This window comes from Harpegnathos saltator, unplaced genomic scaffold, assembly GCF_003227715.2.
Source record: "Harpegnathos saltator strain DR-91 unplaced genomic scaffold, Hsal_v8.6 scaffold202, whole genome shotgun sequence".
Taxonomy (NCBI): Eukaryota; Metazoa; Arthropoda; class Insecta; order Hymenoptera; family Formicidae; genus Harpegnathos; species Harpegnathos saltator.
Window position 1 is genome coordinate 37,040 of NW_020229987.1, and position 23,054 is coordinate 60,093.

Here is a 23,054-nt window from a genome sequence, read left to right on the forward strand (position 1 = left end):
CCGTTCGCGAAAAATAACGGAGGGGTTATAATTCTAGTTTCGTTTCTCCGCTCGGATCCGCTTCGCGTTTTTTCGCAGAAGTCGCCTGACAAAATCAGCCGCGCGCGATCGTTGCGTCGCTAAAAATGATTTCGCGATAAAACGTGGAATCGGCGCGGCGCCGCCGGCAGGATGATTCGCGCCGCGCCACGCCTGATCGTCGATAAATGCGGCTTAAAAATATTTTTTATCTGCATCCAGGCAGGCGTTGAAATCGATTCCGGGAAAGATTGCGACTTTTGTTTGCGTCGAGACAGAAACGTATGAAAATCAATCAACATTAATGCCACTACGACAACAGCAAGCAGCCGCTTTTCACTTTTATAACACTCGGCACGGTAAGAAAAATACAAAAGAGAGAAAGAGGAGGAAATTATCGCCGTAACGCGGATATAGCGCGTGTAATTGAAGAGTTCCCACAGAAACGAGATGTGACCACGGAGACGTGGATCGCGCGCGAGGCTACACCGTCCGTTGTGATCGTCGTCCTTCTGTCGCCAAACCGAGCGTTTAAAGTCCGCTCCTTCTACGTGCCGACGACGCGATGACTAACAGAAATCTCGCGATGACACACCGGCGATCGACGACACTTGACGCTGACGCAGGAAAGAAAGAGAGAGAATGCCGCATATCGCGCCAATTGCTTCGGCCGATGCGCGTTTTGCAAAAATATAATAAAAAAAAAAAGCAAATTCTCACTATCTGTCTCTGTCTCTCTTTCTCTTGTCTGCGGGCACACGAGTTCCGAGTATTTCCAAGACTCTCGAAGATCGCACACCTTCCCCGCCCGTCGAATAAGCTCGACGTCGGCCGATCTCTACGATCCTAAACTTTCCTCCGCGTCAATTTCAGGCGATCTCGTTTTTTTCCGAATTCCAACGTATTTCACTTGTTGCACGCTGTTGCACCGATGCATCTTGCTCGACGCATCTGTGTCAGTAATTGTGAGTACGCGAGTACGCGAGTCGCGCTCGTGACGTAACTTTCGACGACGACTGAATGTCACAGCGATGACAATGTCGCGTTACCGAAGGCCACCGATGTCGCATGTTATATTGCAGCAGGTGTCGGCGTTACCTGTTGGTGTCGGGCTTAAAAACGAGCTACAACTCGAATTTCAGAAAACGATGTTGCGACTCAAGGGTAAAAAAAGGGGAGAGGGAGGATCAAAAGCGACCAATCGGTTCGCGTCACCTTTTTTAGTTTGTGACTTTTAGTCCGCGCGTTTGATCAATGGAAGCATCCGAGTACACAGGATGTATCGTGATATTACCACCTTAATACATGTCGGCGTTCTTCGTTTTAACCTTCTAATTATATCTTTATCTGCTCGCACAACGGTGATGCGATTCAATCGCACTTAATTGGCGCAACGTGAAGAGCACGAAAGAAAAAGCACACACCCGGACGAGAAGTCGTGTAAATCTGAATTTCAATCGCTTGCTTGTTTGAAGTCAGCTATAGCGTGGTAATTGAGCGTTCTGGAAGATACTTGAAGGGCGGGATGGGGAGGGGGAGGGTATCGTGTAGCATCCAGTCCTTTTCCGGTATTTCGGTTCAATTAATCCTGCGATTTTAATCCCCCGTCTCTCGCGTAATCTCATCAATAAAGATAGCCCCCCACAAGGTAATAACGCGACGCTCGGAAAAATAAACACGCGAGAGAATAATAAATAATTAATTGATCCGACCGTCGCGATTAACGTAACGGTATCGTGACAAAACTCTTCACTTCCTCTCTCTATCTCTCGCATGCATCGTCGCCAATTCCACAAGTCAACTTGTCCAATTAACTTGACATTTGTCTGATCAAAGGTCGAACATGTGTCGCTCTCGCTCACGCGTCTCTCTCTCTCTCTCTCTCTCTCTCTTCCTCTTTCGGCCCGATAAATTTCGGGTTCGATCGGCAGCGTCGATCGGCCGCTGTTTAATACCGCCGCTGCTGACTCTGATTATCCCGTAACTACCTGCGTATTTATACGTGTCGCACACGCGTTGCGCGTAACTATTTCAATGAATTTTACATCTTTCGCGGTACAGCACCGAACCGACACGCACGCGAGAAGAGGCACCACGCGTCGTGCCGTTCCAAAGAGGAAAAAGGAGGATCTGCTGTGCTACCTGCGCCTGAAACTGCCCTGGCAGGCACAAAGAAACGAGTGGCGAGTAGTCGCGGGGCCGGGCCAAGAAGTACACATGCGAGAGACGAGGAGAGGAGAAGAGAGAGGAAAGAAAAGAGAAAAAAAAGAGAGAAGAGCCAAGGAGGAAAGAGCAACGACGGACGGACGGCAAGAGATCTCGGGAGAATTACGCGCCCGATCGAGACGCGTAAAAGACGAGGCAAGAGAAAAAGCATCGACTTAAAAGCAAACGGCCGAGCAAGAAAGAAAGCAAGAAGGGAAGAAAGAGAGGGATCATCGATGCGCTACGGAAATATATATATAGCCGATCCTCTCTCTCTCTCTCTCTCTCTCTCTCTATCTTCCCGCACACCTACATTACTTTGTGTTTCGCGGTGTTTCTTTCATCCTCCCTGAATGAGCAAGCGAGTTTAGACTCGCGATATAACAGCCGGAACGTCGATTGGGTGTAAATGTATAAGATGTATGTCTGCGTCTCTCGCTGAAGCATTAATCAAGTAACAAATTATCACAATGCGTGTATCGAAAAGCCGCGTGTGCAGATCAATTCGCGGATGTAATGAAAATTCGTCCAACAATCATCCGACCGCGGAGAAATCTAGCCCGCTCGCGCGGGAGGGTGATAATCGAGAAACACCGCGCTGTTGCTTCGTCGCGTTTTCATTTTTCAACACATTTCCCGCACAAAAGAAAGACCGCTTTAAAATAGCGTAGCGCGCGTGCGAGCGCACGTCAGTCCCTTAATCTATAATTTCCATCTCGCGCGCACACGCACTTCTTCTCGTCTATCGTTGCGGCTGTTTTTTCCGTGCAATTTCTGTTTAGTCATACTCGCGTATTCTGACCGGGGCTTACCCCGAATAATAAATAGACTCCTTCCTCTCTTTCGTTCTCTCGTCTCCCCCCTCCCCCCCTCTCTCTCTCTCTCTCTCTCGGGGCGCCGCTTTCGTGCGTCTCGATCAGCCTGGCCTTCTCCACCACGATCCACCTCCGGTCTCTCTCGCTCCGTCTAACCACCGGTAGACGGCTGTCACTGTTCCACTTTACGGGAGCGCGATTTCCCGAGATATCCTCTACCTACTATACACCACTACACGCCACCTCCGCCACCTCCTCCCTCCCACCTCTACCGCCCGCCCTCTCGCTCGCTCGCCCGCCCGCCCGCCCGCGCTCTCTGTCTCCGTCTTTCTCTCGACTACTCTCCGCGGTATGCCAACCTTCCACTCCACCATGTTTCTCTCGCGTGCTCGCACGAAGCGGCGGCGGCAGGAGGCGGTGGAGGTAGAGGATCCGCGCTGTGGCCCCCACGGACGCCCACGAGCACGTATACAGGCAGTTTCAGGAGGACAGGTCGATACTTCGGGAGGTGATGCTGCCCCATCGTGGGCTCGTCGGCGTTCGGCAACGTTCAGCAGACTCGGGAACTTGCTTTTTCTTTCGTTGGAAAATTCTCGCAAATTCCGTCGGAACTTTACTCGGCTCGGCACGCTCTTTAAATCAAGATCGTTATCGCGAGAAGAGAATGACGACAGATGTGTGGAACGCTACTCTGAGAGATTTGTTCGTGTCAGAGTTGTTACTTTCAAAAAGCTTCCAGTTTCTTTCCAATCGCACGCAGCACAGAAGCTGCAGATATTCCGATAAAGGAGAAAGGATTTAACAAAGGTTAACGTCGACTCCGAACTCATCGATCCGTCTTCGAGTATAAACTGGCGAATCGTGCGCGACACCGTGTATATAGAAATAAGGTGTGTACAAAATGTAAATTGCACGCTTTCCGCCGGGCTCAGAAATCTGTCTTATCGTTATTAAATTCTTGGGCGATATAAATATTAATAGGAGCCATTGGTATATACGGATTGTTAGCACGAGTAACAGCCGCGTGACTATTTAAGTACATGCCAGGTGTGTACACGGTGTACGACTCTCGGTGTCTCTCAACACATGTTTTGAACATTGTAGGTAAGAAGTAATCGAAATAGACGGAATAAACGGAAAAGACGCGCCGAGGAGCGACGATGAAATATTCGCGAGGACTTGATAAGATAAACAAAGTGACGACGCGAAGTGATCACGGGCAAACAGGTTCGTAAGAACGCGCGGCTTCTGTTCCAAGCGACTTGCTTTCGTCGAGTTAGAAGCGTCCGAATTCTAAAAATACACACCACACTAATATCGCGAGTGTGATAACGCGAGGATAGAGATCTCCGCTCCTGAAATACCCGGTATACACCGGTGTACCGGGTATATATGCACCGTACAGCCGTTCTTTAGCTCGTTCTCTCTCTTTCCCTCCCCGTCGCGCTGCTATCTTCCTCTCGCTCTCTCCTGCTCTCCGACGCACGTCCAAAAGTGCACCGGCAGAAGGACGAGCCCGCAGCACATTCGCTCTCTACCCGGCTCTATTCTGCCTCGCCTCGCCTCTCCTCTCCCCTCACCCTGCCCTGCCCTCCTAAAGCCCCCAGCCTCGTCTTCTCTCTTTCTGTTTCTTCTCTTTCTTTACAGAGCGTGGCATGGGGCGAGGTCCGCATCACGATTTCGAACGCACGTTGCTCGTGGGAAAAATAGAAGCGAACGCCGAGCGAGACACCCTGCGCGTCGCGACGTCGCGCCGCGAGGCGACTCTTTCTCCTACCTAGGCGAGAGCTGCTTGGCCGACTACGGAAAACGGATTTTTCGTCCGATCACGCTCGTGTCGCGTCCGCGACTGTCGCGAGGTTTTCCTCTATATTTTCCTTCACGTCTTCCTTCTTCCAGAGACAGAGGAAGAGGAAGAGGTAGAGGAAGAGAAAGAGGGAATCGAGAGTGAAGGAGAATTGAAGAGAAAAACAATCTCCCGGACCAATTCGGCCTTTTTCTCTTTCCGGTCTCGAACGGGAGCGAACGTTTCGTAGTCCTCGTAGGCGATTGGCTCTCGTCTCATTATCTCGACGTGAGGATCGATAATTTCGATAAAATATACCTTTCCCGTTCGATTCCATTGTCATAATGGTGATTTAAATGGTGGACATCGTTAATCCGCACGATATTTCTTCACGAATGAGACAATGACGAATAGCAGTAACGCGCCGCCGTGGGCACATCATCGCTGCTGGCGGTCAGCCTTCGAGGAATCGCCGCGAGCGCGTCGATATGGAGAGTTCTCGAGACACAGAACGTATCGTAATTTCGACACGAAGTCGCCTGTGATATACCGGCGCCGCGATTCGATTCTCCCGTCTCCGCGCTATCTATAACACCACGTTACATCTTTGTGCTCTTTTCGAGCGAGTAAGCTGCGGAGAGCTGCGCGCACCTTTGTTTTCGGCTGAAGCACGAAGATAAAATGTAAAACGATGATAAGACGTAACCGAGAAGGCTGAACGCTTAGAGAGCTAAGAGCTTTAGGGCTTTGCCACAGCAGTAAAATACCCTCGCGCGTCCGTCCTTTTGGCACGATATCCGTCTCTGCTAACTACCCACATTCTCCCGCATTTAACCTTCACTTATCAGTTTATCCTTGATTGTTTTATCGTGAAATGTAGGATTAGATTAAAGGCCGACACACACACACACACACACACATAGTCCGTTGGAATTCTGGCCGTGTGTCGAAGTCGTCTGTGTTTAGGCGAGCGAGACACGCGTTTCTCCGATGAACGGAACGGCGAGACGGAAACTATTGGCGCAAGATACACATTATCCTGTATCCGTCTCCTTGCAAAATCGAGCTCGTCGAAATAACACCGGTTTCGCTCTTTCTCTCTTCCTCCGTCCTTTCTTGCGCTACAAAGACGCGAGAGCGAGCGAGAGAGAGAGAGAGAGAGAGAGAGAGAGAGAGAGAGAGAGAGAGAGAGAGAGAGAGAGAGAGAGAGAGAGAGAGGAGAGAGAGAGAGAGAGAGAGAGAAAATCATAAAGAGAACGGACTCACCTCTCACGATGCAGTAAACAGATTCGCTCCTTGACGACCTTGAGCCTCTTGGAGATGATCTTCTTAAGATTCTCCACTGTGTCATTACGGTCCACCGTGAGCTCGAACTGGCCGCCGGTGGTCGGCGTGATGTTCACGGTGATCTCGTCCTTGTCGACCGCGGTTGCGACGCAGCCACACCCCGGCGGCGGCAGCGGCGGTTGCTGCGGCTGCGGCGTCGGCGGTAGCAGCGGCAGCGGCAGCGGCGGCGGTGGCGGTGGCGGCGGCGTCGTCGTCGGATAGGAGGTAGCTGCACGTATTACCGGGGACGCGGTGGCCCTTATCGAACTCCGCTGACCGCGACACTCGGGCTCGACCGTCGCCATCGACGTCGTCGTCGTGGTCGTGGCGGTGATAGCAGCGGTCGCGGTGTCACCGGGCGGGACCGGGACAGAAGTAGAAGTAGGAGCAGAAGCAGAAGCGAAAGCAGAAGCAGCGGCAGCTGTTCGACCGCTGGTTGACTCGTCGTCGATCGACGTAGTCCGCGACTTCGAAGGTCCGTCGTCGTCGTCGTTCATCTCGCTCGCAGTCACCGCCGCCGCATCTGACGATGACGGCGGCGGCGGCTCCGCACTGTCGTTCATCTTACCGCGATATGACGAGAAACCGTCGATCGACGCTAATAACGGACCACCGCGCACGATAGCGATAGCACGAGGCGACTAACGTAGAGTCTCTCTCTCTCTCTCAGCTAATAACGAGGACGAAGGCGATGTCGGAGAGTTCTTCCTCAGGAGTAGTCAAACACGGCACGTACTATCACTCGCGACCGCTCGCTCGGTACTACTTCTTCTGCGACGCTATACGCGCCGCGCGTGTGTCTCTCCTCCGTCCTCTATCCCTTCTTCACCTCTTCTTCTCTTCTGCTTCTTCTCTCTCTCTCTCTCCCTCCCTCTCTCTCCTCCTTCGCGTCGCCGACTTCTTCGCCTACTGCCCCTTCTGCGCGCGGGCCTCGCGGCGTTCTCCTCCGCCGTGTTAGAACCGCCGCCGCGCGACGCGTATACACGTCTTATCGTGTCGTGGCCCGTCCTGTGTATGTATGCATGTGTATGTATGTATGTGTATGTATGTATGTATATATGTATGTATGTATGTATGTGTATGTATGTATGTATGTATGTATGTATGTATGTATGTATGTATGTATGTAATGTATGTATGTATGTATGTATGTATGTATGTATGTATATATGTATGTATGTATGTATGTATGTATGTATGTATGTATGTATGTATGTATGTATGTATGTATGTATGTATGTATGTATGTATGTATGTATGTATGTATGTATGTATTTATGTATGTATGCACCTGCACCTGTGCTCCCGGCACTCTCCGGTCGCGGTCCCTTCGCTCCTTACCCCCGCGCGCGAACGCTCGTTCACGGAGCGTTGTCCACGAAGGCGACCGGCCCCCTCGACAAGCCGCGGCCGCGGGAACGCGCACGCGGCGAAGAGGAGACGCACAGCGAGCGACGGGCGAAACGCGAAGAGAGGGGTAAGGGGCACTGGAAACACGACGGCGCGGCGGCTGGAACGGCGAGGCGGCGGAGGGGGGAGGGGGCGGCGGTGACGGGCAGGAAGAGGAGTGTATACGTACTGAAGTAGGCTGATTATTGTGCGTGTGATACGCGACGAAACCGCGACGACGACGACGACGATGAAAATCGCTCGCGGCCGACGACGAAGACGTAGAGCGCGATCGATAGTACCACGGCGATAAAAAAAACTTTGTCCTCGTAAAAAGGCCGCGGGAGAGAGAGAGGGAGAGAAGAGAAAGAGATAGAACGTGAAATGATCACTGAACCTCGCGTCCACCTTCTGCTACGCGACACGGCACTGTGTGTCGCGCACCACATACGCACAACCCGCCCGCAGACCCTTCCTCCTCCTTTTTCTCTCCTTCAAAAGCAGCAGCAGCAGCAGCACTACCACACCACTTCGTCGTGTTCCTTCTACCTCCTTACTTCTTGTGATTCTCTCGCTCTACCTTCCTGCCTCTTCGTATTTGCTTCTTCCCTCGGGGTCACGTGACCTCTCGATCTCGCTCTTTCTTTCTCTCTCTCTCTCTCTCTCTCTCTCTCTCTCTCTCTCTCTCTCTTCCCCTCTTGCCGTAAAATCCTCTTTTATACAGCCTACAGACGTACTTCTCGTTAGTTTCTCACGCGCGCGCGCGCGCACGCCTCACTCATATATATACACACACCACGACCCACCCTCGAGCGCTTGAACCCTGCGACTAGCAACCAAAGCCGGAGCTCCCGGAGCTTCCGCTAGATTCCCAGCAGACCTGGGCCGCCGAACCCGTCGAGTCGCGCATCAGAAAACGTACGACGTGAGCCGAGCATTGCCGAGCGACTCGTAAAGAGCGGTTCGTTTGAATCTTTCAATTGCGAGTCGAAAACGGACGAAGGCAAATTGTAGAGTGTGATCCTCGGGAATTTCGACTTCCAATGATTCATACGAAAGATAAGGGAAAGTACATTTTAGGAGTGACAAGAGGGTATTAGAACATGGAGCGAGTGATTACAAATATTTCATGAGCTTTATGTCGATATGGTAACAAAATGAATGTCGACAATAAGCTTCTCAAAAGAAGTAAATAGCCAATCGTGAAAAACAAAAAGAGTGAAGATATATCACAAAACCTAACTACAATAAAAAAAAAGAATAATTGCGAGAAATTTGGTGAATCTTTGTCATAGAGGCCACTGATTCTTTACATTTTATTCTCATCAAATAGGAAACAATATTACTAATTGTTTAATGGACATCTAATGGAAATTTAAATTACAAAACCCTTTTTATTTCTCAAAAAATATCTTTACATTTAAGTCTTCACAGAAATTTTCACTTAGAAAATACGAACTACGAACTATGAACTCTTTATACCGATGTCTTCAAGATATTTCAGTCGGACATATATGTTTTCGCTAAGTTTTTGTTCTATATTTCTCTGTATAACAATTGCACCAAGTAATATAATTTCTAGATAAAACATTCGCGCAGAGTATAGAAATAATTTACCTATAAAATTCCATATCTAATTAGGCGTACATATACTATATAGTACATGTACTATATAGAAGTATAACATGTAGAACATATTTCTCTTGCTGTAGCAACAAAGTGAAGCAGTGTCATTCATTGGAACTCATAGTGAGAGAGAATTTCTCTCTCCATAAATCTTTCATCTTTATAACATTCTTATTGTCCAACAATTTGCTACATCCCTCGTGTGATGTATATCTTTTGTGTTCTAACATACCATAACAAATATTACAATCTTACCCCAGGCCCTATAATGAAGTATGTTATATATATTCATGCATACATTATCATGAGATAAGATAAATTTTTCCATAAACTGTAAGAAATCTAAATATTTGAAAGTGTCGTATAACATAATATATTAGTAAATTTAACTAGTAAATAATTTGCGGCGTTTCTACTTTATAAAACGAAAAAAAATTGTTAATAAACAACCGAGAATTTTTGCATTAGATATCTACACACTATACCTGCTTATATATATACCTATACCTGCTTATATATATATTTACATATCTAATATTCGAAGAGGAATTAAAGATATACGAAAACTTGTTTTAAAAGTATTACAGCGTCATATGTCTGAATCTTACATTGTATTCAAAAGTACGTTACTCTGTATTTTGTTAAAACACTGATAGAAAAATATATTATTGTGCATTGCAATTTAAATAACTATGCGTACGTGAAGGAATCAGCGTCGCACTAGATGCTGTGCCTGTCTCGCTGGTACTTGGTAAAGTGCTTATCAGTACAGTATAAAGAGTCAGATAATCATTTGTATCTAATCCTGCTGCGTCCTATATTCATTTCTTACATATTTATCGTTTCTTATATCGTTGAAGTGCCCTACTTATTAATAGAAAATTGATAGTCGCAAATTGTTAGAATATTAGGAACAGCTACGGAGTTATTGCATTTTAAGAGTGGAAGTAGTTCAAGTAGGCTTGAACGTAAAATACAGAGTTAACATTTTCTATAGCATTCTGTTGTCTTTGTTTAAAAAAATTTGTTTATCTATTATTAAAATTACTAACAGACAACATTAGATGTCCCTTGCACGATTACGTTTATCCACGTATGCAAGGGACGCAAGAATTCACGATCCGAATTCTATCGTATCTTGTTGGATTGGCATGAATTCGTAGCTTCCTCGTCCATCCATTTGCAAATAGTACTGAAAAAACAGCAAACAGTCGTGAAAGCATATTAAATAATACATGCAAGTCACACACAAGGATGTCTTTACAATTATAGGGAACTGAAACGAAAAGAGAAGAGATAAAGTCAGTACCTCGTGATGTTTCCAAAGAGAACGACGATGTGAAACTGTGAACAATGTTATATTCTCTTTTCTGCAGTACATATACATAGAGTCTTCGACGTCCATGCTAACAGCGCTCGTGCACTCGTCCAAGATCGCGAATTGCGGTTTGTGATAAAACAGTCGAGACATCTATATAAATGATAAAACAGAAGCAATAATAAACATTCAACGAAGAGAGTGTGCTTTGTCTTACACGATAGAAATGGTACATTGTAGTTTGACATACTCCTTTCTATATCTTCTACATCCAGTAGAAGGTTGCATTCGTCTAGCTTACTTTCATACCGAAAGTGACATTCTATTTTTATTATTCGTTAAACGTTGCACGAACAAAGCTGATTTAATAATGGCAATTTGAGCATGAAAGCGAACGAAAAACGAACACAGCCATTAATAGACGATGATGAATAACTCGGTCGATTAAAAAGAAAGTTATATAATAAAGTAAAAAGTTATATAATAGTTAATAAAAAGGCACGCAAGACTTACTGCTATACGTTGTTTTTCACCTCCCGATAGAACATCCATCCAATCGGCTACCGCGTCCCAACCTTGTCCTTCACTGTTGCTAATATTCTCTCTATCCAACAGATGAGTCAGTTGCACCAAGTCCAAAAATTTCTTTAAATCGTCGTCGTTAACGTTACCGCGCCTCTGCATCTCTGCTCTCGTATGAGGATAAATAACCTGATCTCTCAAGGTGCCCAACGTCATGTAAGGACGTTGCGGAATGTAGAATAGCTTACCACGTGGTGGTTTCGTGACAGACCCAGACCAGACTGGCCACAGCTACAAGTCCCAATTCATAAAATCAATATAATACAAACAAAGATAGCTCGATTACATCGCAATCACTTGATATGATGATCGTAGTCAACATAATAAATCAGAGCTACACAAAGTGAGAGTAGTTTTGTTTCATTGCGATATATGAGAACATTGTAAAGAACACAAGCACATACTTCACCGAGAATCCTGAACATGGAACTTTTGCCGCAACCATTCGGACCACAAACCAAGACGTTCATGCCCGACTTCACCTCGAAAGATAGTTCCTTGATAAGTACGTCTCCATTTGGCGTAACGAGTGGCACACGATCGAATCTTATGACGTTGTCACGTGGTATGATTTTGCCGCCACCGGGATAGCCGAAAGCGGTGTCCTTGTAATCCGTAATCATCGTTCTCTCATACTTGCCGGCGTTCAATTCATCAAGGACCTGTTTGACCTCGGTAACTCTTGCTGTGAATCCAGCTAACCGCGTGAGTTCTCTGCCAGCCAATACCAGCCGGCCGACCGCCTCGGCCATTCTAACCATCATCCGGCCATATGTATAGTAAGAGTTGAAGCGATGATTAGACGAGCCGGTGAGCAGGGGATGATTGTCCTGGAAGAAGGGTATACTGATCGCGTAGAAACCGACTACAGTGGCAAAATCTAGTAAAATAAAATTAAAATAGTATTAGAATATAAAAACAAGTAATAAAACAAAAATATTTAATGGTAATACGATTATTTATAACAATATATACTATATAAAATATATCTTACACTTTGCAACGAGGTTGTCTATTATACCTATGAAAGTTTTAAATTCCAAGACTCTACGAAGATGGCTTATCTGTAACAGTATAGATAATGATAAAAATAAAAAGTCATGTTTGTATAAATAAACATTAAAATGTCATGTAAAAAGTTTTTTTAGATAAAATTGTTTTAGATAAATATTATCAAACATAATATATAGATAATAATGCTAATAATGTTCTGATGTCAGAATAGTGACGAAGTATAACGATGGAAATTTCTTGATTGATGAAAAATTTGTTTCCATTGTATGCAGTAAAGCCACATTTTACTTGAAAACTTTAATACACTGCTCAAAAGAATTATGGCATAGATAATTTATTGCCGAAAATTGGCCAACTTTGACTGGCGATTATTTTGCGAAAAATTATTATAGACTAATGACATTTTTTTCAAAATGAAGCTTGAAGTCTCTACTTTAAGAATATATCTCCATTTTTTGCATGCGATGCACCCCTACCCCTGTAACCCCTGACATCTGAGGGCATGTTTGGAAAATTGCAAAGTTTAACGGAATACACGGACATGGACAATTTTTTTTCGGGGACGCTGTTTGCATCGTCATAAAGTTCAAATCTTCCCCTTTAATTTGAAAAAAAAATGGAGTCGCTACAATTTTTTTTCGCAAAGTTACAGCCCTTCCAAAATAGCGTACGGAGCCGTGGAGAATACGGAGAGAGTTTGCCGATGCTAGGAATGTTGGCTGTGGTCAAAACACGAGCCAGGAGCTGAAAAACATGCGCGCGTGCTTGCATGCGTATGTCAACAAACACTTTTGCCGTTGCTCCACTATGATTTCCAGTCATTTAATCCGCTGGCCGGTACTTAGCCCGAAGATAAAAAACAACGATATCTTTGAAGGACTGTAACTTTGAGAAAAAAAATTGTAGCGACTCCATTTTCTTTCAAATTGAAGGGGAAGATTTGAACTTTATGATGATGCAAACGGCGAGAAAAAATTGTCTGTATACAAAATCCCGAAAAAAAATTGTCCACGTCCGTGTATTCCGTCAAACTTTACAATTTTCAGTATACCAAACATGCCCTCAGATGTCAGGAATTAGAGGGGTGGGGGGGGGGCGTGTGTCGCATGCAAAAAATGGAGATACATTCTTAAAGTAGAGACTTCAAGCTTCATTTTGAAAAAAATCATTGGTTTATAATAATTTTTTGCGAAGTAATCGCCAGTCAAAGTTGGCCAATTTTCGGCAAAAAATTATCTATACCATAATTCTTTTGAGCAGTGTAGAACTTGTCAATTGACGCAATAATTTAAATAGACTTACAAGTTTGTGGAAACTAGTTAACAGTGTCAATTTTTCTCTGTTGTTTCCATGGTAGAACGCGATTTCTTCTGAGTTAGTAATCAATCGAGAGTTGATGTGACGATATTCTCCTTCTAATCGTTGTTCTTTGACCGTCATTTGACCAATGGGCTTGCGAATTTTGGTCAGAAAAACGCCAGCTAATACCAGATACGTTAATATCGACAGTGGCGACTGCAAGAGTGTTATTGTGTGTAAAATATTGATTATTGATTATCAATAAACTGTTGCAATGAGATAGACATATTTGCTTTACATACTTGCGCACCAATAGGAGTTAATTTAAACACATAAATACCAATGTCTAACAAAGGCTTTGTCACATTGCTATAAAGGTTTACAAAGCTGTCACAAAATTTATCAACATCCGTAGTCAAGAGTTGATCCGGATTAGAGATACGACTGTCCAAGTTGCACATTTTGTAATAAGTAAAGCCCCTAGAAAAATATTCTTCAATATTTAAAATATTTGCTGGAAATAAATTTCAGTGAGATTTCTTAATTATAGAGAATTTTGTATTTCTCTGTATTTCTTGTATTTAATGTATTTATAACAAACTGATACGATAGTTCTAACACATAAAATTGTAAAATTTCTCATGATAAATATATTATATGCTTTAAAAAGATGACTTGATATAGTGTTAAAGTTATTACATAGTACATACAGCTATATATTACTGCATACAGCTTATTTTAAATATGACCTAAGTGCAAGTGCAAGTTTAAGTGCACAAAAAGTGCAATACTACTATATTGTAATAACATATACAGAGTGTTTCAGAACATTTTGGGACACGGGCTCCATAGGGATGCATAGAGGATGCATAGAGCTAAGTGAAAGGAACAAAAAAGTCCTGTACCATAATGTGAAAATCGTAATAGTTTTTTAGTAATAACCACGTAAAGTTTGGCATTTTCTATGCCCATCGCGGCCTATAGACGCTCCTCTGCGACTACGCGTCTCACGCTGACTGTCGTGATGGCATCTTGGCGCTTTGACGCCGCGCGACGGTCAGCGCGAGCCGCGTTATCGCTGAGTCCCTACGTACACAGCTTGCCGCGGAGCGTTTGTAGGCCGCGCTGGGCGTGGAAAACGCTTAACTTTGCACTGTTACAATTAAAAAACTATTACGATTTTCACATTATGGCAGAGGACTTTTTTATTCCTCTTACTTAGCTCCATATCCTTACGGAGCCCGTATGCCAAAGTTCTGAGATACCCTGTAAACACAGTGATAAAAGTGAATTTGCAATGTCATGCATAGATATAAGACATACAAGCAAGTCATAAATAATTCAATACCTTTGACCTTGTTGTTTTATGAATGAGCTTTGTCAATACTTATGATACTGACGTGTGTATAAAACTAAATTTACTCTAAAATTTACTCACAAAAATCGACTACTCACTTAAGATAATGATCCAGTAAGTAACGTGTGATATTTGTACGTAACTTCAACTTCATTTCACTTAAACTGTACTTCATTATGTTGTTCAAGACTGCTATCTAAATAAATCAAATAAAATGTCATATTAGTAACTTTCTCAAACTACTAAAAAAGATTATGTTGCTTAGTAAACTGAATGCTTAAGATTTCAAGTTATTTAGTGCAATCTTTGTATCACTATACTAGCAATATACTTTACTTACCATAGGCCCTATAAAAAAGAAAGAAAATAAATGTTTCCTGAATAATGGTCCATTCTTGCTGACAATTGCTCTAATAATATAAAATATTTCATATTAATCAGATAAGGCTTACTTTAATACTACTAATTATGAATATGAATATGAATATTCATAATTATGAATATTACATACGTTTCTATCTGAGTACCCTTCCTAATCATATATAAGTCACATAAGGTCCTGCCAATCAAAGAAGCTGCTACTACAAAAACCATGCCAAATTCTGGTGACAGCACACCAGGAATACCGATCTTGAGCAATTGTAAAATTCTGCGGAAGAAAACAGCATCGACTTGTGCCTTGGGACTTTTTGGCTTTTGCTGTGAACAGGAAGAACAGTTCTAACTGCTTTTACTATCTACTAGCTATATTAAATGCATTAATACATATGAATCAATGTATTGAAGTTATATCTAATTTTACAATTAGCATAAAGATATGTATAAATGATTAAACCAATAAGACGATCAAGTTATCACACTGTCCAGTAGTATTAGATTAGCATTAGATATTTCTATGCTCAAAGTATGTATATTATTTTCTTGTTCATTGAAAAATTGGCATGTAATAAATTTCCCCATCATATACTAGATATACTTCATTAAATTCATTATAAACTCTTACCTCTTTAATGACATAATAGATGTCATTATTGGTAAGCCACTGGTCTCTATAAATATATTGCTTATTACAATTATGATAAACGCGAGCATGAGTATATATATATGTACGTATAGGTACGTATCTGATGCGCACTCACCTTGACTTCTGCGTTCGTCTTTTATTGCGATATTTCAATATCAAAATAATGAGCGCACCAGCTGTTACTGCACTGCCCAGTGTGCGTCCAGTCGTAAATTTGCTGAGCGCTGGTGCCATCCTAACCTGATCAACGTGCACTCGAGTTGCACACCTCTGGTGCAACGGTCAAACTGTCGCACTCTGGCCCACGAAGCATGAACAAACGTAAAGTCGAAGTTAAATAAAAAACGAAGAGTCAGATAGGAGTGAACAGGTGGTGGTGGTGGTGGTGACGGTGATGGTGGGGGTAATATAATGGTGATAGTTAAAGTAGTAATTATTGATAGTCATCTTATTGCAAAACGAAAAATTGTCCTTATTATCTTTAATTGCTACGGTCGAGATAAATTGAACGTGGAAAAAAATGGCGGTCTTGCTACGATCGAGTTTACTCGATTTGGACTTACAATGTGTAATACCCATTTAATTTAATTTGTTAAAAGCATTAGAATTGAGCGAGCATATAGTGTCATCATTATAAAATATTTCTCTTATCATTATAAAATATTTTATAATTGTAAAAATAACTCAGCAAAGAGGGTCATACTGGTCATTTAATATCTCAGCAGTTAAAGGGTTAAGAAACATGATGTAGCATATTTGATATTAAATGCAATATTAAGTCCGATAAAAGTCATTTACATCTTACATAAGATAGTATTTTGAATCGTTTCAAGAACATATGTGCTTAAATGCAATTATATGTAATAATTATAAATTTATTAACTGTTTAATGCTGTATTTGGGTAAATTGCAATTTGCGTGGCTTATATTGTTAAACCATGATATCATTAATTTCGGAGCAATTCATATTCGCTTCGAGGAAAAATATTAATAATAGTAAATTTCATTAATTTAAATGAAATAAGCATACGCTACGATGAAAAGAACGAAAGAAAAGAGTACATTATTTTTATAATCCTACTGTTATCGTTGATATATGCTATTTGGATATTATTGATCTACGTTGTTTATTGAATAAAAAATAAAGCAAACTTATCGTCAGTGCAGGGATTTGAAGAGAACTAGGTTCGGTCCTGGCGTTAGTGATAATAAGTGACTGGTCATTGGCTAAGGATAAGTGGGAAGTACATGTCATTGAGTGGAAAGGGAAAGAAAATAAAGAGAAATGAACAGATTACATCACTGAATAAGTTGCGACATCCAATAAAATGTACAAATATTTTACAATCACGTGGAACACACGATATTCACGTTATATTCAAAAGGAGATTATATATTTTATAGCTGGTATCTTCTTCGTTGCAGTGACGAGGCAATCATCTTACGTGTGATTTTTTTCTCTGCTAACGATAAAAATGGAAAGTCTAAATAATATTGTAAGTTAATGTTAATAAAAATGTAAATCAAATTCGAATGTATTCAATTATATGACTTCTCCATAATATATGCATATGCCATTTAAAATATTTATAAGCATATAGCGTTTAAAAAGAAGATGCAGAAACTGAAGAAACTTTCGTCAAAATTGTGAGAAAATATAATAAATGTAGTAAGTGTCGGTAAAAAAAACGAAGGTGTAGATCAGCGTTAGGTCATCTCTCTTTTTGTTTCTACACTTTCTATACTTTCCTACCTATTGCTTCTTTTCCTTCTTTTTTTCCTCAATCTAAATATTGAGAGTACTTTTGCTTTTAATATTCATTTTATATGATAATGTGAAAGAAAGTTGAAAACCGAATAAATTTATCTGTGTCTTTCAAATCGGTTATATTAAATATAAATGCGCGATTATTTATCTTCAGATGGATATAGCAAAATTGCGAATGAATAATAGTTATAGACAATAAAGATCCATTGCAACTCTTTTGCTCTTGATAATGTAGAAATTGTAGAGACAGACATAAATCTCAGATAATATAAACCTGAAACTAGCGCATCGTGATAATTGTAGATTACAATTGTCCCCTCGCGCAAATGAAACTACAATGGTTGAATAACGGAGAACGGGTGAAAGTGACGAAATATCGTTGCGCATCACTGAGAGATATGTCGTGCGTTATGCAAATAACGCAATTGTCAGTGCAGGCGATGTAACTAGGAAGCATTGATATAGATTGCATTATACATTATACAATCTCGCCGAGCAAAGGTGATATTTATCAGTTACGTGTGATTTCAGCCAGAGACTTAATTGTCTATATGCATTCACGCAATTTCTTTACTATTCGTCATCGATTACAATCTTTTCACTCTTAACGCGATAAAAAACGCATAAATATTAATATCATCGCAATAAGATTCATATATTTGAGATCATAGAAATATTCTGAGGCTGAATTAGCAAGATTAAAGAAATCTCAATTGTTTAACGTGTAATAAAGATGTATACACCGAACGTCATATATGCCTTAGCATCAAAACAGCAATTGTTCGTGCAATTTGCAATTTTACATGAGATACATAAGATTGAAAACCAGAAAACTTTGGTAAACTATATTTGTATTTATGAACGCTTGAAAGATTCTTGTCTGAAAGCGTGGAATAAATTAGACGTTAAAAAAAAATTAATTAACGTATACACGACGTTTAACGTAAGATAAAATAATCATCGTGAAAGATAAAAGACGATTTATATTAAGCAGTATCGTGCGAGTATATTCGTGTTCTATCAGATCCGAATCGGACATCGCAATAATTTCATTTTAAACGCGAACTTTATCCTGTAACTTCTTTAAGTTATCCTTCCTTAAGTTAATGATGCAACGTACGAAAAGAAATTGCACAAAAATTAGCGCATGCACGATGCAAGATCTCAAATATACTCAATAAAATTTTTCCATCATGAATACGATAATATAAGAAGTTTGGTTTGGTGATGTAAGCAATAATAAGATGGATCGGTTCTATTTTATAAGGTATCGAGATGAAATTACAAGTTTTAAACATAGATTTATTATTCATTTTTCGTGATCCGCACATTCACACAGACTTTTAGGGATTTTTATGTCGTTTCGCGCGATTCATATATTAAGTGCTGTCATTCCTTTTTTCTTTCCCTTCCTATCTCTCTTTTTTTCTCTTTTTGAGCGGCGTTCAGTAAAAATGATCTTATTCAAGCGGTAACAAATGATAATTGATTTGTGCAAATCTAGAGGTATCAAAATATCTTTTATACGTCACAAGGAAAAACGATGACATTACTCTCTTTTTTCTTTTTTTTCCAGTTCTCCTTTAAAGCATCGCACGATTCCTTCATGTTCATTCTCACCCTTCCTCTCTCTCTCTCATCTTCCTTTCACATTCTCTAGTTTTATTTTTCCTTCTTCGTCGTACAGTCGGAAATATTTAAGGCCGTGTTTACTTATTTCGCAACATAGGAAACCACGATGTGTGTGTTTGACCTTGTGTATAACACAGTTCGACAAATAATAACTTTTTCCGAACACCAAAACAAGACTATCTATCTTAATTATTTCTTGTAGTTTTTCGGACGCTGAATCCGATTTTCAAATTGCTCCATCATGTCGCAATCTTGAGAAATTTACATTCAAATTTGCAAAAAAAGACTATTTTCACATATTTCTACATATTATAACTGCGAAATGTGACGTGCTGGAGAAGTTTTATTGCGATAAAAATTAGGCATGTTCTTAAGACTTTCAGCCCTTAAAAAAGATTTTTTGTGTTGGCTATTGTGTTTTATGTGTCGGTTATTAAGATATTCATGGTTAAATATGAGACTATCGCAAAAAAGCTATGAATTAGAACATTGACGATTTATCAAACAGCTTTCAATGATGTTAATTTAAATATAAAACCATATTTTGTGTTTGGTGTTTTCTTTTTTTTTTGTCGAACAGTGTAATCTATCGAACTACTTTTGACTTCCGATCTCTCGCGGTGGCTGTAGAACTTATATAGAGAGCGATCCTAATTTAAAGTAGCACGAACACGATGCGACAGGATACGAATAGATACACTTAATGCCATTGAGAAAGGCGGCACAATTTCGCCGCTCTTTGACCGCGTGCATCTCTCCGGATACCTGGAGTCGCGTTCCGCCTGTCACACTAAGATTTCCATCAGCGGCGAGAGAACGCCGCGAATCGGCCGTAAAGCCGCGTTCCTTATACTCTAGGTACACATAGGTATCGACGATAAATTTTATTTTTACATGTATAAGCTCATTACAATTACAAAAACGTCCTAATCTTGCCCGCGATCGATGTACTGTGCAAATACCCTCTTTATCTTCTCTTTTTCACTATTTCTCTCTTTCTCTCTCTCTCTCTCTCTCTCTCTCTCTCTCTCTTCCTCCCTCTTTTCCTCAATACCTGTTTTCTCTTGTCGCTTAAATACTACCAAATCTTATCTTGTTTTTTTCTTTGACTAGTACGCAATAATCCTATGCATAAATTAGACGCGTGTGTTTTAATATTATAACGACGAGGCGTCACACCATAATTCATGTCGCGATGCAATATTGAAACCAGTTTTTTAGTACTTTTTTCATCACACAACCGTTTGGAAAATTATATAGTTTGGGACAGTAGTAAATATTCACGATACGTAGACGCCGGATTTTGATTCAACAGAGACGAAACGAAATAATGCCCGAGCCGCATTTTTGCGTTTCTATTTTGTCTTTAGAAAAAAAAATCTTTTAACACTTAACCGACGGGACGCGTAAAACTCTCTTACTCGGACAGTACATGTAATTTTCCTTTATGGAAATTTTATACACTACTAGAAAAATATAAGAAAAAAAAAAGTTGAAAGAAATAAGAAAATTTATGCTCAGTTTTCTAGTCATACATGTCCACACATACACAGGCGGAGCTATTTTTGTCCCTTATATTTTTATTATTCATGTATGTATTCTGCCACGTGCGACTTAAACCAAGTTTTGAAGTCTCAGTAATTCCTTCTTTCTACGTGCAGTTGATTTCACTTATTTGATGACCAATAACACGTATAATGTCAATTACGAACAATAATTTATATGCAAACATCTTTTTATTATTATCTTTTACTTAAAGAAACACTTGACCAATTAGCTGGCATTTAAAAGAAATTTTATCTCTGTTTCTGAAACACCATTAAAATATCTTTCGACATTCTTCTTTCTTTGTTTTTAAATGTCCTAAGATCAAAATATATTTTTAAACTATTTTAATCTACTAATTAGAGTAAATTAATTAGTAATTTTTAAATCTTACAACAACAAATTACTCGTATTATTTTCAGAAATTTTTATATATTTGATGTAGCTATTACTATTTTATCTTCATAAAATATAAAATACTTCCTCATGTTTATACTTATAAGAGGCGGCGTACTTCGACATTTAATTAAGTAATTCAATAAAAGCGTCTTAATTTTTGTTCAGCTGCCCGCTACAGGTCAAAGTTACAGCATATTAACGCACGTCGGTCAAGTGTTAATGATAACTGCAAGTAGATGAATGACTGACTATTGCTTTGCTTTAACATTCACAATATTGCGCTAGATCTTTTTCTACAAATGCGTAAGGTAATATAATAAAAAACGGGTATATGCAATGTTACGCAATACTGGTCGCTCGGTCTCGATGAAGAGTTCTTCATGGTCGCTTGTATAATTAGGATATATGATTCGGTGTGTAGAAATGTTCGCGTTCCATCCTCTGTATAAAATAAAAGGCACCAAGTATTTTTTTGTTTTTTGCCAAACGTACAGTTTGCTTATAGGAGAGTGTGCAGCTTCGCCGAGGATTTAGTAAAGTGCGAGCGAATATTTAACTTCTTAATAGGAATATATAAATGTATGTTACATCATTGTTGCATATAACAACGTTCATTATAATTCAGCAACTTCATTAAGTGACTCTGGACTTCTATTGTTATCAACGGTAATATATTTTCGCCTGTATTCTTTCGTCGAATTGTAATTTTCACTCAAGCAGGAGTAGTAAGCACAGCTGCAAAATTTTTTTATACTTCACAATGTGTGGAGCGTATGATACTAGTTCAGCGTCCTTATAATGCTTTTATATCGTAAAAAATAAATGTTACGTTGGACTACACGATGGATTTTCGATTTTTAACAAGCGATTTCGTTACTTATACACATTTCTTTTCCTGAATTTCATACGTATGTATATTTTGTTTCTCTAACAAATTAGTAAGAAGTTGGATAAATGGAAATAATTTGCGAAAGAGTATAAAAATTTGCTCTGGTTAATCTTGCTATGCAGAAGTTACAGAAATAAATCGGTAAGCGAGGTAAGCTATACAATGGTGCACTTTGGTTTCGTTGAAACTGTGAGCTTTTATACGCTCCTACTTTTTGTAAGAAATATGAAAATATGTCTCACGTACATATACATTAATAAAGATTTTGTCTATATAATGTAAGGACTTTTTTACGACTTGCGTAACTCGTATCTACGGAAATATAATTTTGTATAAACATATATAATAGATTAATATAAAACATTAAAACTTAAAAGAATTATCATGAATAAATGGACGTGATAAATTACTATTGTACTTTGGTACTACGATATAAATAATCAATCGATCGAGAAATTATACATATCCATTTGATTATAACATCTTTTTAATGTTCGATGTTCAAAAAGCTGCTCCTTGAACGCATATGTATACATATAGAATAATTTATTTATAAATAGACTTTGATGAAACAAGAAAAAGAATCGATCTAGCTTTACACATGAACAAACAAAAATTTGTGTAACAAACGAAAGTTTGTACACAATATCCGCGTAATATAAATGCGAAAACAAATATTATGTCACGTTAAATGCTTTTTAGGTACGTTCGAGAAGATGCTATTTAGCGCTACAGATTGTTCGTAGAGTTTAGATGGTAACATTAATAACAAATGTTATCTTGATGACACTGATAGCGTTACTTATGCGCTGTTAACGCTATTCCTTCCAAAATGGTGTTGAGTAGCGTTAGAGTTTGTAAGATCCGTAAACGCCCAAAACGCGAATGTGAATTATATAACTTTTGCTGCACATGATTGTCAAAATGATACCGAGATACATCATATTCTTTTTACTATTAATGTACGTAATGAATACAACTGCGTTTAAATAAACCTTCGGAATGTTTCATTTAAAGTTGTTTAAAATTAGAGAGGTTGTTTAAACTCTAAATTGAAGAGAT

The 23,054-nt window shown here is 40.3% G+C and overlaps 2 protein-coding genes and 1 long non-coding RNA gene across 7 annotated transcripts in view; 1 reads left to right on the forward strand and 2 right to left on the reverse strand.

The window, feature by feature from the left end:
• LOC105186512 (midnolin homolog) overlaps window positions 1-8,412 on the reverse strand; it is a 29,722-nt gene extending 21,310 nt beyond the window's left edge. For 2 of the 4 annotated variants that reach the window (XM_025298031.1, XM_025298028.1), the window contains exon 1: window positions 6,091-7,207. In XM_025298031.1, coding sequence (XP_025153816.1) covers window positions 6,091-6,713 — 623 coding nt within the window. In that variant the 5' untranslated portion in view covers window positions 6,714-7,207. Of the gene's footprint in view, window positions 1-6,090; window positions 7,208-7,441 lie in introns of those variants that run through there. The other 2 variants (XM_025298029.1, XM_025298030.1) reach the window with 2 other exon arrangements.
• A 927-nt stretch (window positions 8,413-9,339) lies between these two features.
• Window positions 9,340-16,130, reverse strand: Pmp70 (ATP binding cassette subfamily D member Pmp70). The gene is made up of 12 exons (XM_011146765.3): window positions 15,875-16,130; window positions 15,739-15,784; window positions 15,247-15,434; window positions 15,076-15,145; window positions 14,834-14,931; window positions 13,681-13,858; window positions 13,382-13,594; window positions 12,060-12,129; window positions 11,470-11,945; window positions 10,997-11,296; window positions 10,475-10,636; window positions 9,340-10,357 (listed from the first exon to the last, which is right to left on the reverse strand). The coding sequence occupies exons 1-12, from the start codon at window positions 15,991-15,993 to the stop codon at window positions 10,280-10,282; spliced, it is 1,998 nt and encodes a 665-aa protein (XP_011145067.1). The 5' UTR covers window positions 15,994-16,130; the 3' UTR covers window positions 9,340-10,279.
• A 17-nt stretch (window positions 16,131-16,147) lies between these two features.
• LOC112588364 (uncharacterized) lies at window positions 16,148-17,260 on the forward strand. 2 transcript variants are annotated; one of them, XR_003112804.1, is made up of 3 exons: window positions 16,148-16,327; window positions 16,922-17,089; window positions 17,164-17,260. It is a non-coding gene; the product is annotated as an uncharacterized LOC112588364 (long non-coding RNA). The 2 variants fall into 2 exon arrangements; XR_003112803.1 differs by having other exon boundaries at window positions 17,185-17,260.
• Window positions 17,261-23,054: the final 5,794 nt, after the last annotated feature.